The sequence below is a fragment of the Helianthus annuus genome, chromosome 7 (genome assembly GCF_002127325.2).
Source record: "Helianthus annuus cultivar XRQ/B chromosome 7, HanXRQr2.0-SUNRISE, whole genome shotgun sequence".
Lineage (NCBI taxonomy): Eukaryota > Viridiplantae > Streptophyta > Magnoliopsida > Asterales > Asteraceae > Helianthus > Helianthus annuus.
In genome coordinates, this window is record NC_035439.2 from 23,196,313 (window position 1) to 23,210,028 (window position 13,716).

Consider the following 13,716-nt stretch of genomic DNA (forward strand, 5'->3'; position numbering starts at 1 on the left):
TGAGACTTCACCTTTAGATATATGTGCACAAACAAATTAAATATTGTAATATTTGGACCAAAAATATAAAATTTGAACTTAAACGTAGACCAGTCACCAGTCAAAAATACGCCCAAAATGTAAAAAAAAAAAAAAAAAAAAAACCAAAGCGCCAAGCTTTGGCCAAAGCGGGGCGTTTTGGAAAAAAAAGAAAAAAGAAAAACCAAAGCGCCTAGCTTAGGCCAAAGCGGAGCGCTTTGATGTAAAGTTAACAGACAAGGACTGAACCTGTCAGACCTTGTCTGTTGACTTTACACCAAAGCGCCCCACTTTGGCCATAGCGGGCGCTTTGGAGTGTTTAAATAGACCAAGAGCGTGTGCGAATAGACCAGGCCAAAAATAAAGGATGGAACACAATTCAAAACAAATTTTTATTTCAAACCATAGTTTTGAAATAATCCCGTCTCCATAGTTGCTTAAAATGGAGCATCGAAAGAATTGGCGGTCTTGAATTGAGTTCAAACCCTTTGAACATGGTATTACATATGAACTAACTAGGGCTCAATCGCCTGAACAACAACTAATCTCGAAAAAAATGGCGTCAGATGGTTCATCCCGCTCCCGTGTTGACCAGGTTTCACTTAATCAAACTCATCTTCTTTATGAAATGTTGTATTGCAGTCGAAGAGATCAATGCTCGCATCAATTATAGGTTAATTTCAAGAATCAATTTTTAGGGTTTCTTTATTCTCAAAACATAAACGCATGCTTCACTCATGTGAGGGATTAATATGTGTTTGAATGTGATATTTGAACCGATTTAAGATTCTTGTATGATTATATTGTTATGTAGCTATCTGTCGGTTAACTTTGTTGTTTTGAAACCCTAGAATTTGAACACTTTGGATAGTTATTGTTGGGAAGTTAGTACTTATTTCGATGTCGCTGACTTTTTTTGGTTACGTTTTGATTATTATGCAATGTTAAAGTAGAACCTTTTAGGAGTCAAGTTTTTGGACAAGAGATTTACTTATATGAACTTTAATTAAAGTTGCTTCTCGTTCCAAACAAGAACGATTTCACTCTTAAGTTAGAAACAAAGATTGAACACGTGTTGTTACACATTCTGTTATGCATTATTTTTCTTGGTTAGAACTATATGCTAACCACACACCATTGACACATCATACGGGCCGTATGAATGGGGTCATACGAGGTTGTATAAGTTGCTGTTCGTCTAAATCATACACGCAATATGATGTATTAGACTGACACAAAAGCGATTGAAGCCATGTGGCCCGTATGTCTGACTCTTTTTCGTTGTTTAGACTTTAGACGTCCCACACAAGGATTGGGGGTGGTGTATTTTATGTGATGCAAGAAAATGGAATAATATACTTTTTATTGTTTTTCTGAAAATTCCCATTTTATATGTTGCTAAACTTTCTACGATGTGCAGTTTTTTTCTTCAAAGAAAAAGAAAAAGTTCGTATCACCTCTTTCAAAATCAGGGAAAGTTGAACCTGATGCAAAACTTTCAGTCGACGGGTCTCCTAGTGCCAAGGGTTCTTTATCCAACTATTTGGTTTCTTCACAAAATGAAGCTCGTAACCTTAGCACTGTACCCACAGCTCGTGGGCCATCCGATAATCAAGATCAAGTGAGAAGAAATCTGACGTCAGCAATTGAATCATCCAATTCTGTGCATGGCGTTGAGAACCCCGAGCTACAACAGTTTGCAACTAATTTTTTGTCATATTATTGTAGGTATGTAAGTTATTTATGGTGCATTATTTCACACTCTTTAACTGTCACTACTCATAAAAATGGCTCGACAGTTGTAAGTATTTAGTTTCTTTTTTCATTGATGCAGCGATCTTCCCACTACACAAGTTAATGCACATAAACGGCCCGGTAGTCCATCTGTGAGAGATTTGGAAGATAAATTGATTAATAAACGACATATCAGTAGTGTCGGAAACCCGAGCCATGACGAGGAGCATCAAACGAGCTTGAGGAAATGCAATAGAACATCCACGGAAGTTGCTGACATGGCGTTATGCAATACACCGAGCCTGACAACTGTCAAAGTTGGCGGTGAAGAAACACCGCAGTCAATGCGTGGAAGCTCGATGTTTTCACCAGGAGACACGTTCTGGAAAGAGGCAATCCAGGTGGCTGACGGTATGTCCAAGGCAAATGCAGACTTGGCATCTTCAGGGCAAAATGGTAATTCTATCGACAAAGAAGTGTCACCGTTACCGGTGAAGCATTTTGATTTTTCATGCGAGGATAAACGTATGGTTGTGGATGCTCCAATTATGAGCACCCCTTGCAACCAAGTTCAATCTTTGTGTAAATTGCAAGACACAAATTCGAGTTGTGTGATTACTAAAAGGAGAAGTGATGATATAAGTCCACCTAATGATAACAGAATGTCGATATCACCAAACACAGACATCAAAAGTTATAACGTGAACGGTTTAAACAGTGTAGATAATACTCCGTCAAGCTCACTTCCTCCTAACGACCGTTTAGATATTAGTAATTGGCTCCCTTCTGAAATATGCAAAATTTATAAAAGGCGGGGAATATCGAAACTTTATCCTTGGCAGGTATGTATCTTAACTCTTCAATAGTTCAATGTTTTTATATTGAGTAAACTGCCATTTTGGTCCCTGTGGTTTGGGCACTTTTGCCATTTTAGTCCAAATCTCAAACTTTTTAAATCTGGGTCCCCTATGGTTTCACTTTTATTGCCATTTTAGTCCAAAATTCAAAAACCTTTTTTTTACTGTTGCAAGCTGCCTATTTTGTCTTTTTGTTCAGGGGCACTTTTTGTCCATCTTAATTTATTATAACATATTAATTCAAAATTTTGTCTTTTTGTTCAAGTATGTATCTTAACTCTTCAATGTTTTTATATTTGATGTTCAAAATTTTAAAATTCGGTTTTCGTCTTTCAGGTGGACTGTCTTCAGGTTGACGGGGTGTTACAAAAAAGGAACCTTGTATATTGTGCATCTACAAGGTACTTACATTATAACAAAAAAAAGTTAACAGACATAAGTTTTGTATTTCTTCTCTATTTTGTGTGTTTTTGCTTAACTTTTTTCATAACCAATTTCTCTTTCCTGCTATAGTGCTGGCAAAAGTTTCGTTGCGGAAATATTAATGTTACGCCGAGTATTATCAACGAGAAAAGTGGCACTTCTTGTTCTTCCTTATGTATCAATTTGCGCAGAGAAGGTGTGACTTTTGCGTTGCCTTATTATCTTAGTTATTACGGATTTTTATCATCTTTTGATTATTTTCAGCTTTATGATTCATCTGTAACTGATGCAGGCAGAACATCTTGAAGCCTTACTGGAACCACTTGATAAACACGTTCGTAGTTATTATGGAAGCCAAGGTGGTGGGGCCCTTCCTAAAGATACATCCGTAGCCGTTTGCACAATTGAGAAGGCAAATTCTCTACTCAATAGATTGCTTGAAGAAGGGCGTTTGTCGGAAGTTGGGATCATAGTAATTGATGAACTTCACATGGTAATTTGACATTCGTATCTCCAAACAATGCAATCTATAAGTCAAATGGTTGACTTTTTTAGATCTTTTTTTTTTTGTTTGCCAGGTGGGAGATCAGCACAGGGGCTATCTCTTGGAGCTTATGCTGACGAAGCTTCGGTACGGAGCTGGTGAAGGCCGGGTAGAATTTTCGAGCGGAGAAAGTTCCGGAACAAGCAGCGGGAAAATGGACCCCACTCACGGTCTCCAAATTGTCGGGATGAGTGCCACCTTGCCCAATGTTGGTGCGGTTGCTGACTGGCTTCAAGTAAGTTCAAAAAACATTAATTATTTTCGTTTTACTGTAAACTGATTATCGATATAAAACTAATATTTTTCAGGCAGCGCTATACCAAACAGATTTTCGACCTGTTCCGCTTGAGGAGTATATAAAAGTGGGTAACTCAATTTATAACAAAAAGATGGAACTTGTAAGGATGATTCCAAAACGGGCTGATCTTGGTGGTAAAGATCCTGATAATATCATTGAATTATGCAATGAGGTACAAAATGTTAATATCTGAATTATGTAAGGATGAAATCTGTATCTTTTATGAACCGGACTGTCATGTTATATTATTAGGTTGTACAAGAGGGCCACTCAGTGTTGATATTTTGCTCCAGTCGTAAAGGATGTGAATCAACTGCTAAGCATGTTGCAAAGTACCTCAAGAGTTTTTCCATGAATGTTAACGGTGAAAATGAATATCCCGATGTTGCTTCGGCTATCGATGCATTGAAAAAGTCTCCCGCAGGGTTAGATCCCGTACTTTCTGAAACGCTTCCTGCTGGTGTTGCCTATCATCATGCTGGTCTCACAGTACGTTTATCTTTCCAATTAGTGATTGTTAATTCTGCGTTTTTTTTTGTAACTTTCAAATCTTTTCGTTTGTTACATAGGTTGAAGAAAGAGAAGTAGTTGAAAACTGCTACCGTAAAGGTCTAGTACGCGTCTTAACAGCTACATCCACCTTAGCAGCTGGAGTGAATCTACCCGCAAGACGAGTTATCTTCCGACAACCTAGGATTGGTCGGGATTTTATAGATGGGACAAGATACCGACAAATGTCTGGACGTGCGGGTCGCACCGGAATCGATACAAAAGGAGAGAGTGTATGTATATAGTTCTATGCATTAAAATAACACTTTATGTGTCTATATGCATCTTATTTATCTTGATTCTCTTTGCAAACTTAGGTGCTAATATGCAAACCCGAAGAAGTGAAAAGAATTGTGGCACTCATCGGTGACAGCTGTCCACCGTTGCATTCTTGTTTATCAGAAGATAAGAATGGAATGACACATGCAATATTAGAAGTTGTTGCTGGTGGAATTGTTCAAACGGCTAATGATATCCATCGTTACGTTAGATGCACTCTTTTAAATTCAACACAACCATTTGAAGATGTTGTAAAATCAGCCAAAGATTCGTTAAAATGGCTGTGCCATAGGAAGTTTCTGGAATGGAGTGAGGAAACTAAGTTGTATAGTACCACACCCCTTGGCCGTGCTTCTTTTGGCAGCTCTCTCTGTCCCGAAGAGTCACTTGTAAGTGTTTCAACATTTTTGTTCTCGTATTTAATCCTACCTTTAGGGATGTTTAAAAAGCTCGCGGCTCGCTTGGAAAAAGTCTGGTTGTAAACGAGCTGGCTCGGTTTGGCTCGATTTGTAAATGAGTCGAGCTCGAGCTAGGCCTGGCCTGGCTCGTGAGCTTGCGAGCCGGTGCAAAATATAATTATTTTATATAGATTAATTTTAATTTTAATTGTATCAAAATAAAAAAAATATGTGGGAGGGGGTTGAAGTGTTAACATTTTAAGTTTAATTAGTCTATAACATATACAAATATGAGAAAATAGACAAAAATATAATATTAGAAAAATAAAAAATAATACATACAGATATGTGTTTAATTTTTTTATGTTATCAATGTTTGTAAATAAATAAAAAAATAACGAGCCGGCTCGATTTGTCTCGAGTTGGCTTAAACATTTTACAAGCCGAGCTTGAGCTCGACTTTTCAGCTCAATGAAATAAACGAGCCGAGCCAAGCTGGCTTGTTTAAGTTCGAGCTCGAGCTCAACCTGACTCGGCTCAACTCGGCTCGATTGCAGCCCTACCTATCTTAAGTAATTTATGTTCTTTTGCTTTTAGATTGTTCTGGATGATCTTACAAGGGCAAGAGAAGGATTTGTGCTTGCCTCTGATTTGCACTTAGTTTACTTAGTAACACCGATTAACGTTGACGTTGAACCCGATTGGGAACTGTACTATGAAAGATTCATGCAAATGTCAGCTCTTGATCAGGTAGATTTTCAAATTTTTTTTAAAACTTATGGATTTTTATTTCGTTTATCAATTTTCGAATTGCAGTCTGTTGGAAACCGTGTTGGAGTGCAAGAACCGTTTCTGATGCGTATGGCCCACGGAGCTCCAATTCGCAGTTCAGAAAGATCTAGACATGATTTAAAAGGGCTCGGGGTGTCAACCAACGGCATGCTTACAAATGATCAAATGCTTCGTGTCTGTAAAAGATTCTACGTTGCACTAATCTTGTCAAAACTTGTACAGGTGTGTTGATAACTTTATATTACAAATTTATAATCTACTTTGTTAGTAGTGACCAAAGGCGTATTTGTAATATTCTGTCTGTGGTGATGGTGATTGGATGAAGGAAGTACCTGTTGCAGAGGTTTGTGAAGCGTTCAAGGTGGCTCGTGGAATGGTTCAATCTTTGCAAGAAAACGCGGGACGATTCGCATCTATGGTTGCTGTGTTTTGTGAAAGATTAGGTTGGCATGATCTCGAGAGCTTGTTTGCGAAATTCCAAAATCGTGTTTCGTTTGGTGTAAGAGCAGAGATCGCTGAGCTTACCACCATTCCGTATGTAAAGGTTTGATTTTTTTTCTTTCTATTTTTCTAGCTTTTTATATCTGATTTATTTATCGAGTTCACATTTTTAAATATAAAATAATAATTGATATTTCAGGGTGCTCGAGCTAGGGCACTTTATAAAGCTGGCCTTCGTACTCCCCAAGCAATTGCTGAAGCATCTGTGCTCGAAATTGCTAAAGCGATTTTTGAATCTTCATCATGGGATGCACAAGGTAAATATTGTTTTGTAATGTTTTGTCACATCAACCAACTTTGGCCTTTCAACTTTGGCGCATAGTTATCGATAGCGAATAGCGACGAGGTACGTATATGCTACGTAGCGATAGTGACGCAATAATGCCCGCTATTTTGTGTTTAGCGATAAGGTAGTTAAAAATTTAAGAAGTAAATATAGCTATTTGTAAGGACCAAATGTAAACTAGTGATGATAGAGGGGGTTAAATGTTAAAATACACAAAATAGTTTTACATTGTGTAAATTTTTACAAGTTTTAGGGACTATATGTTAAAATACAAAGAGTTATTTAACCCTAAAAAGCTAAAAACATAACACGCAGCCGCTCTTCTTCTCTTATTCTTCTTCCTGACTTCCGGCAGGTTTCCGGCAGAAATTACAGCACCGGAGCCGGAATTTGTGGTCGGAATCCCGCTATTATCACGCTATGGAGTCGCTAAGTAACATATTGCGAGATATGGTCGATTCGCTACGAAGCGCGCGATAGCGAACGCTATCCTCGCTATCGATAACTATGCTTTGGCGTTAACAATTTTAGCCCCTCAGCTTTAATATTGACATGTTTAGCCTCTCAACTTTGGTAATGACATGTTTAGCCCCTTAACTAAAACAATTTTAGCCCCTTAACTTTAATAATGCATGTTTTGGCCCCTTAATTACATCAAACAACTTTAGCCTCTCAACTTTAATAATAAACAACATGTTTAGCCCCTCAACTTTAATAATGACATGTTTAGCCCCTCAACTTTAATAATGACATGTTTAGCCCCTTAACTAAACACCAAACAACTTTAACTCTTGCGATTTGCTTATTTTTATCTACGTTTCGAAACCACTGCGGAGCACGGGCGGTAACCTACTAGTACATTTTAAACGGATTTACACCTGTTTGAATCGGTTCTTTTTTGCCTAAACTTTTTGATTTACGGCTTTAACATTTCAACCCATTAGAGATAACAATAACTTCAATGATCTCCTTCATGATTTCATGGTCATAATTATCACATCTGAACTCTAATATCTGAGTATGCATTTCATGGTCATAATTATCACATCTAAACTCTAATATTTGATATGCATCAAGTCCTTTGTGCATATCACCAAATACTGTACTTCCCTGATGACTATGATTTAATATTGTCATTATTGATAGTTATATGACAAATCTTTTTCATGTTTATATTAGAAAACACGGCACAGAAACGTATTCAACTGGGAGTGGCCAAGAAGATAATGAACGGTGCGCGTAAGATTGTTCTGGATAAAGCCGAAGAAGCAAGGGCTGCTGCTTTTTCAGCTTTCAAGGCTCTTGGAGTCGACGTTCCTCAATTTTCTCTTCCAAAATTACCCTCAGCTTCCGTGAACTTTACTAAAAACGAGCCAGTGACTTCTTCACGAGAAGACACGACCAGTAGTGATTGTGTGAACCAAAAAGATATAAAATCAAATACCACGGGACTAACGGAAGCAAAACCGTCTAATGCCGGTTTAATGACATCAGCAGAAGAAAATTCAGACGATACCACCTTAAGTAAATCAGGCGCTGACATCACTGTTATAAAGGTAGAAAAACCATGCGATGTTGGTTTAGCGACATCAGCAGAAGAAAACTCTGACGATACCACGTTAAGTAACTCAGGTGCTGACATCACTGTAATGAAACACAACGGTGTTGATGAAAATCAAAATCTTCCCGAGAAAGAGCATATACGAGTCGGTAACAAAGAAAGAACCTCTGAGAAGGGTCCAACAAGTGCAGTCAGCATGCCAGGTGGATTCGATTCGTTTTTGGATATGTGGGACGCAACACAAGAATTCTTTTTTGATATTCATTTCAACAAACGGTCTGAATTTAACACAATCGCGCCGTTCGAATTACACGGCATTGCAATCTGCTGGGAAGATTCTCCTGTTTACTATATTAGTATCCCCAAGGACTTATTCTCGTCGGACAACAAAATAATCAAGAACCCGATCGGTAATATTAATCTTGAGGTGGCGATACAAAGATGGGCTAGAATCGGTATGATAATGGGAAAGAGTCGAGTTAGAAAATTCGGGTGGAACTTAAAGATTCAAAATCAAGTGTTGAAACATCCCGCAGTTTCTATTCAGAGATTTGGCAGTTTGACTCATACGGTGAAAACTATTGGTGTGGAGCTCGTTGACAACAGTTACTATATGTTCTCTCCGGTTCATCTTAAAGAGGCTGTTGATTTGTCGGTTGTTGTTTGGATTCTTTGGCCTGATGATGAGAGAAGTTCTAACCCTAATTTGGAAAAGGTTTGATTCGGTTATTTTAATCTTAAATGGGTCATATAAAACATTAGCTAGAAAGGGATCAGGTCATATGGGTCAAAACGGGTTGTGATTTGACGACCCAAGTGTATTTTTATTGCATACAAATTGTTTTTGTAATCATACGTTATGGGCAAAACCAACCCACTTTTACCCGAAACAAGTTTAGTCCCATCATTAGGGCTGCAAACGAACCGAACGTTCAGCGAACAGTTCGTGAACCGTTCGGCGGCCAAGTTCCTTTGTGTTCGTTCGTTTAATAATAAATGAACGAACATGAGCAAAGGCCGTGTTCGTTCATTTATGATCGCGAACGTTCGATAATGTGTTCGTTTATGTTTCAATACTTCAGTAGTGTTTTCATTTTTTATATTTAAATTAAATACTTTATAATTCCGATAAATAAAATATTTAATAGGTATCAGTGTGTTATATATTATGTTTGTGATCGCTTGTGTTGTTCGTTTGTTTTCATTGGTGTTCATGAACATTAATTTGTGTTCGTTGTGTTCATGAATGTTCGTTTGCATTCGTTACCTAAAATTAACAAACGAACATGAACATAATATCTCGTCCGGTAAGTGTTCATGAATAGTTCGTGAACACATATTTCTAGGTTATTAAAAATAAGGGTCTACCTGAAAATGTATTTTTTTAATTTAATAATGATTTTTTAAATGCTGTACTTCAGGAAATCAAGAAAAGGTTACCTGGTGAGATGGCAGCAGCTGCTAACCAGAAGGGCCGATGGAAAAATCAAATGCGCAGAGCCGCGCATAACGGTTGCTGTAGGCGCGTTGCTCAAACACGCGCTTTGTCATCTGTTCTCTGGAAGTTGCTAACATCTGAGAATCTTCTAGAACCATTAGTAACTACTGAGATGCCACTGGTAAATGTTCTTGCTGACATGGAACTTTCCGGAATAGGCGTTGACATGGACGGTTGCATTCAGTCACGCCATGTTGTGGCTAAAAAACTAAGATACCTTGAAAACGAAGCCTATAGGCTGGCGGGTACACGGTTTTCGTTATATACATCAGCAGATATTGCAGATGTACTTTATACAAGATTAAAGTTACCAGTTCCTGAAGGTTATGAAGGGAAAAATCACCCTAGTACTGACAAACATTGTTTGGAAATGCTAAGGTAGATCTGTTTTGTTTTTCTAACATGATAACCATAAAGCTTCCTTTTTTTATAATTAAACGTCCCTGAGGTTTGACTAGTTTTGCGACTTTCGTCCAAAAGGTTTGCTTTTTTCACATCTGGATCCAAAAAGTTTGAAATCTTGCCATTTTAATCTGGCTCGTTAACTCCATCCATTTTTCTCCATTAAGGAAGGGGTATTTTTGTCTTCTTTGTTAACTTAATGGGCAATTCGGTCCTTTTCACTCTGTGTAGAAGCATTTAGCATGATGTACAAGTATTAAAAAAGATGAAAATACCCTCAAGTTAACAAAAAAGACCAAAATACCCCTTCCTTAACAGAGAAAAATGGATGGAGTTAACGAGGCGGATGAAAATGGCAAAATTTCAAACCTTTATATCCAGATGCGGAAAAACAAACCTTTGGACGAAAGTCGCAAAACTGACCAGACCCTAGGGACGAAAATGACATTTTACTCTTTAAATCATGATTGTAAAAATGATATTTTTGTTTATTTAGGCTTGAGCATCCTATAATTCCTATTATTAAAGAACACCGTACGCTGGCCAAACTCTTGAACTGTACGCTAGGTTCAATGTGTTCTCTTGCAAAGTTATCAATGAAGACTCAAAGATATACGCTTCATGGACATTGGCTCCAAACTTCAACTGCAACCGGGCGGTTATCCATGGAGGACCCCAATCTTCAGGTACATGACGGAATGGGTTGGTTTCGGTTGAACACGTTTGACCTTTTGTTCATAGTTATATTTTGAGTAAAGTACACAGATGGTCCTGTGGTTTACCAAAATTTTGGATTTAGTCCCTATCTTTCCAAAAGTACACGAATGGTCCCTGTGGTTTGCATTTTGTAACACATTTAGTCCCTAGCCAACAAATCTAAAGGTTTTGGCATGTCCAAGTTAGGGACTAAATGCGTTACAAAGTGCAAACCATAGGGACCATCCATGTAATTTTAGAAAATTTTGGGACTAAATGCGTTACAAAATGCAAACTACAGGGACCATTCATGTACTTTTGAAAAGCTAGGGACTAGGGGACCATCCGTGTACTTTACTCTTATATTTTGAATAAATGGTTAGTGATTATTTTATTGTTTCTTGGAATATATCTTTTAGTGTGTTGAGCACATGGTTGAATTCAAGATTGACCGTGATGAAAACGAGACTGACGGTTCAAACACAGATCACTACAAAGTAAATCCTCGTGATTTCTTTATTCCAACTCAGGTCAAGATCTATTTCTTCACTTTGTATGCTCTACCGGTAGCCTCCTATTTGGTTGTATTATTAAAATAATTTTTTTATACAGGAAAACTGGTTACTAGTAACGGCAGATTATTCTCAGATAGAACTGAGATTAATGGCTCATTTCTCCAAAGACACGTCACTAATTGAGCTCCTTACAAAACCTTCTGGTGATGTGTTCAACATGATTACTGCAAAATGGACCGGGAAAGCTGAGTCATCAGTGGACCCTACAGAACGAGATCAAACCAAGCGGTTGGTTTATGGAATTTTATATGGTATGGGTGCAAATTCGCTTGCGGAACAACTGGAATGCAGTCCGGATGATGCTAATGAAAAAATTCAGAGCTTTAAAAGGTCGTTTCCCGGTGTTTCTTCTTGGCTTAAAGAAGCCGTAGCAGAATGCCGCAAAAAAGGGTAAAATAATACATACATACACATACATATATATATACACACATACATATTTAGTGAGGACTAATTAACATATATTATGGGCGATGTGTAGTTACGTGGAAACTTTAATGGGAAGGAAGAGATTTTTGGCAAAAATAAAATTTGGAAATACCGAAGAAAAGTCAAAAGCTCAGAGACAAGCTGTGAATTCCATTTGTCAGGTATGATATGAAAACTTTATCGTTTCTTGACAAACATGAATGTTTACCATGTTTCCAGTATTAAAGTGTTGCTGTTATTGCAGGGATCCGCAGCTGATATTATTAAAGTTGCAATGATAACCATACATTCAGTCGTAGGTGATGGTGTTGAAAAGTCAAAGTCCAGTGTCGAATTTGCAGAAAGATTCCACATGCTTAAGGGTCGTTGTCGAATTCTTCTACAGGTTTAATTTTAAGATCATCATATTTGTTCATATACTTTTGTCACAATCTATGAGGATATACAGTCACGCACTCACGGATACACTTTTGACTTGACATTTCAAGTGTATTTGACTTTATTAGTGTAAGATAAATGGTAATATTTGATCTCCTCAGGTACATGATGAGTTAATACTTGAAGCCGATCCTTCTGTTATGAATGAGGCTGGAATGCTACTAAAATTGAGCATGGAAAGTGCTGCCTCCCTTCTAGGTGCGTCCCTTGATATTTTGTAACTATTTTTTTCCTTATGAAAAAAATTAAAAATTTTATTTTTTTGATATTTTTTGCAGTTCCGCTGATCGTCAAGCTGAAACGTGGACGAACATGGGGATCTTTAGAACCGGTACTGCCTAGTTAGGTACAACAAACTACATTAAAGTATGCTAAGATGCCCGCTTACACCGAATTCACTTATTTTATGTTTGATATATTCAGTAGAAATTACACCATTTCTATTCTGGAAAAAGTTTTCATTTTAGAAATATTTATTTGTCATGGAAAATAGGAATTTGTTGTATAAGAAACATGAAGAAATGATAATAGAAAAAGTCAATGCCGTTGGTTTTTGAAAACTTTGGTGGGAAAAAAGGTTTGATGTTTATTTTCATGTTTTAAACATTCTGGTATTCAGTATTACAGTGATGAAATCTTATGCTCATGATAGGATGATTGTCCAGAATATTATATTAAGATTTATTTTATATTTCTATGTTAAAAGAAGGATTAATGGCTTGTATATAGTGTGTTTAATTGTGATTTTTAATATTTATTATTTATATGAAATAAAATTTGAAAATTTATTTATCTAGACCTTTTCCTTTATTCGTTTTAACTAAAAAAATACGCAAACAACTGGTTTAAAAAAAACTTATATTTCCTGGCAGCAAACTTTATCAATCCGCAATAAAAAATTAATTACTTTGAATTTTCAAACTACACCGAGTGCATCTAAAACCCTATAAAAACTTTATCCGAGTGCGCTTCTAAAAGCCCATTAAATCTTTATCTCGTTTCCCCCCTAAGCGTAAAGCATCTATTCTACAATGTGGGCGTTTGATTTGGTCTGTTTCACGTGAAACAAGCACCGGACAAGGGGGTGGTTTTTTACACATTGTGGGGTGGAGAAGTCCAGATGAGAGGTCCGTATATTCGAACTATACTCTGACAAGGTCGTGGGCCCATTTTCTAAGTAAAATGCAATCATAAGACCAAACCCAATGCAATACTTAATATTACTTTTTATAAAAATGCGAAATGATGGGGCCTCAACCAAGACTTTCTTTATTCATTTGATTTTAATATTACTTTTTATTTGTTGAAGCAACATTTAATTGTTTTCTTACAAGGAAGATTTTATGCAGAACACTAGATATTATGAGAACACGCAGAACACAATGAATCATCTATTTTTTTAATCCTAAAAACCAAAAAAGTAAATGAAAATGTTACA

At 37.1% G+C, this 13,716-nt stretch overlaps 1 protein-coding gene across 1 annotated transcript; it reads left to right on the top strand.

Annotated features, from left to right (window-relative positions):
* The first annotated feature begins 416 nt into the window (after nucleotides 1-416).
* Nucleotides 417-12,867, top strand: LOC110908530 (helicase and polymerase-containing protein TEBICHI). The gene is made up of 24 exons (XM_022153487.2): nucleotides 417-613; nucleotides 1,439-1,746; nucleotides 1,853-2,594; nucleotides 2,946-3,010; nucleotides 3,123-3,228; nucleotides 3,325-3,525; nucleotides 3,611-3,811; nucleotides 3,885-4,046; nucleotides 4,127-4,363; nucleotides 4,444-4,656; nucleotides 4,741-5,091; nucleotides 5,698-5,850; nucleotides 5,917-6,114; nucleotides 6,218-6,436; nucleotides 6,533-6,650; nucleotides 7,859-8,955; nucleotides 9,662-10,116; nucleotides 10,637-10,826; nucleotides 11,256-11,366; nucleotides 11,449-11,801; nucleotides 11,893-12,001; nucleotides 12,085-12,225; nucleotides 12,380-12,476; nucleotides 12,557-12,867. Exons 1-24 carry the CDS (start codon nucleotides 575-577, stop codon nucleotides 12,622-12,624), a joined length of 5,934 nt encoding a protein of 1,977 aa, XP_022009179.1. The 5' UTR covers nucleotides 417-574; the 3' UTR covers nucleotides 12,625-12,867.
* The last annotated feature ends 849 nt before the right edge of the window (nucleotides 12,868-13,716 follow it).

Coding starts and splice junctions, on each gene's coding strand:
- LOC110908530 (XM_022153487.2), top strand. CDS start 575: ATGGCGTCAGATGGTTCATCCCGCTCCCGTGTTGACCAG. Junction 3,526..3,610: donor TAATTGATGAACTTCACATG/GTAATTTGACAT, acceptor TTTGTTTGCCAG/GTGGGAGATCAGCACAGGGG. Junction 12,477..12,556: donor AAGTGCTGCCTCCCTTCTAG/GTGCGTCCCTTG, acceptor TATTTTTTGCAG/TTCCGCTGATCGTCAAGCTG.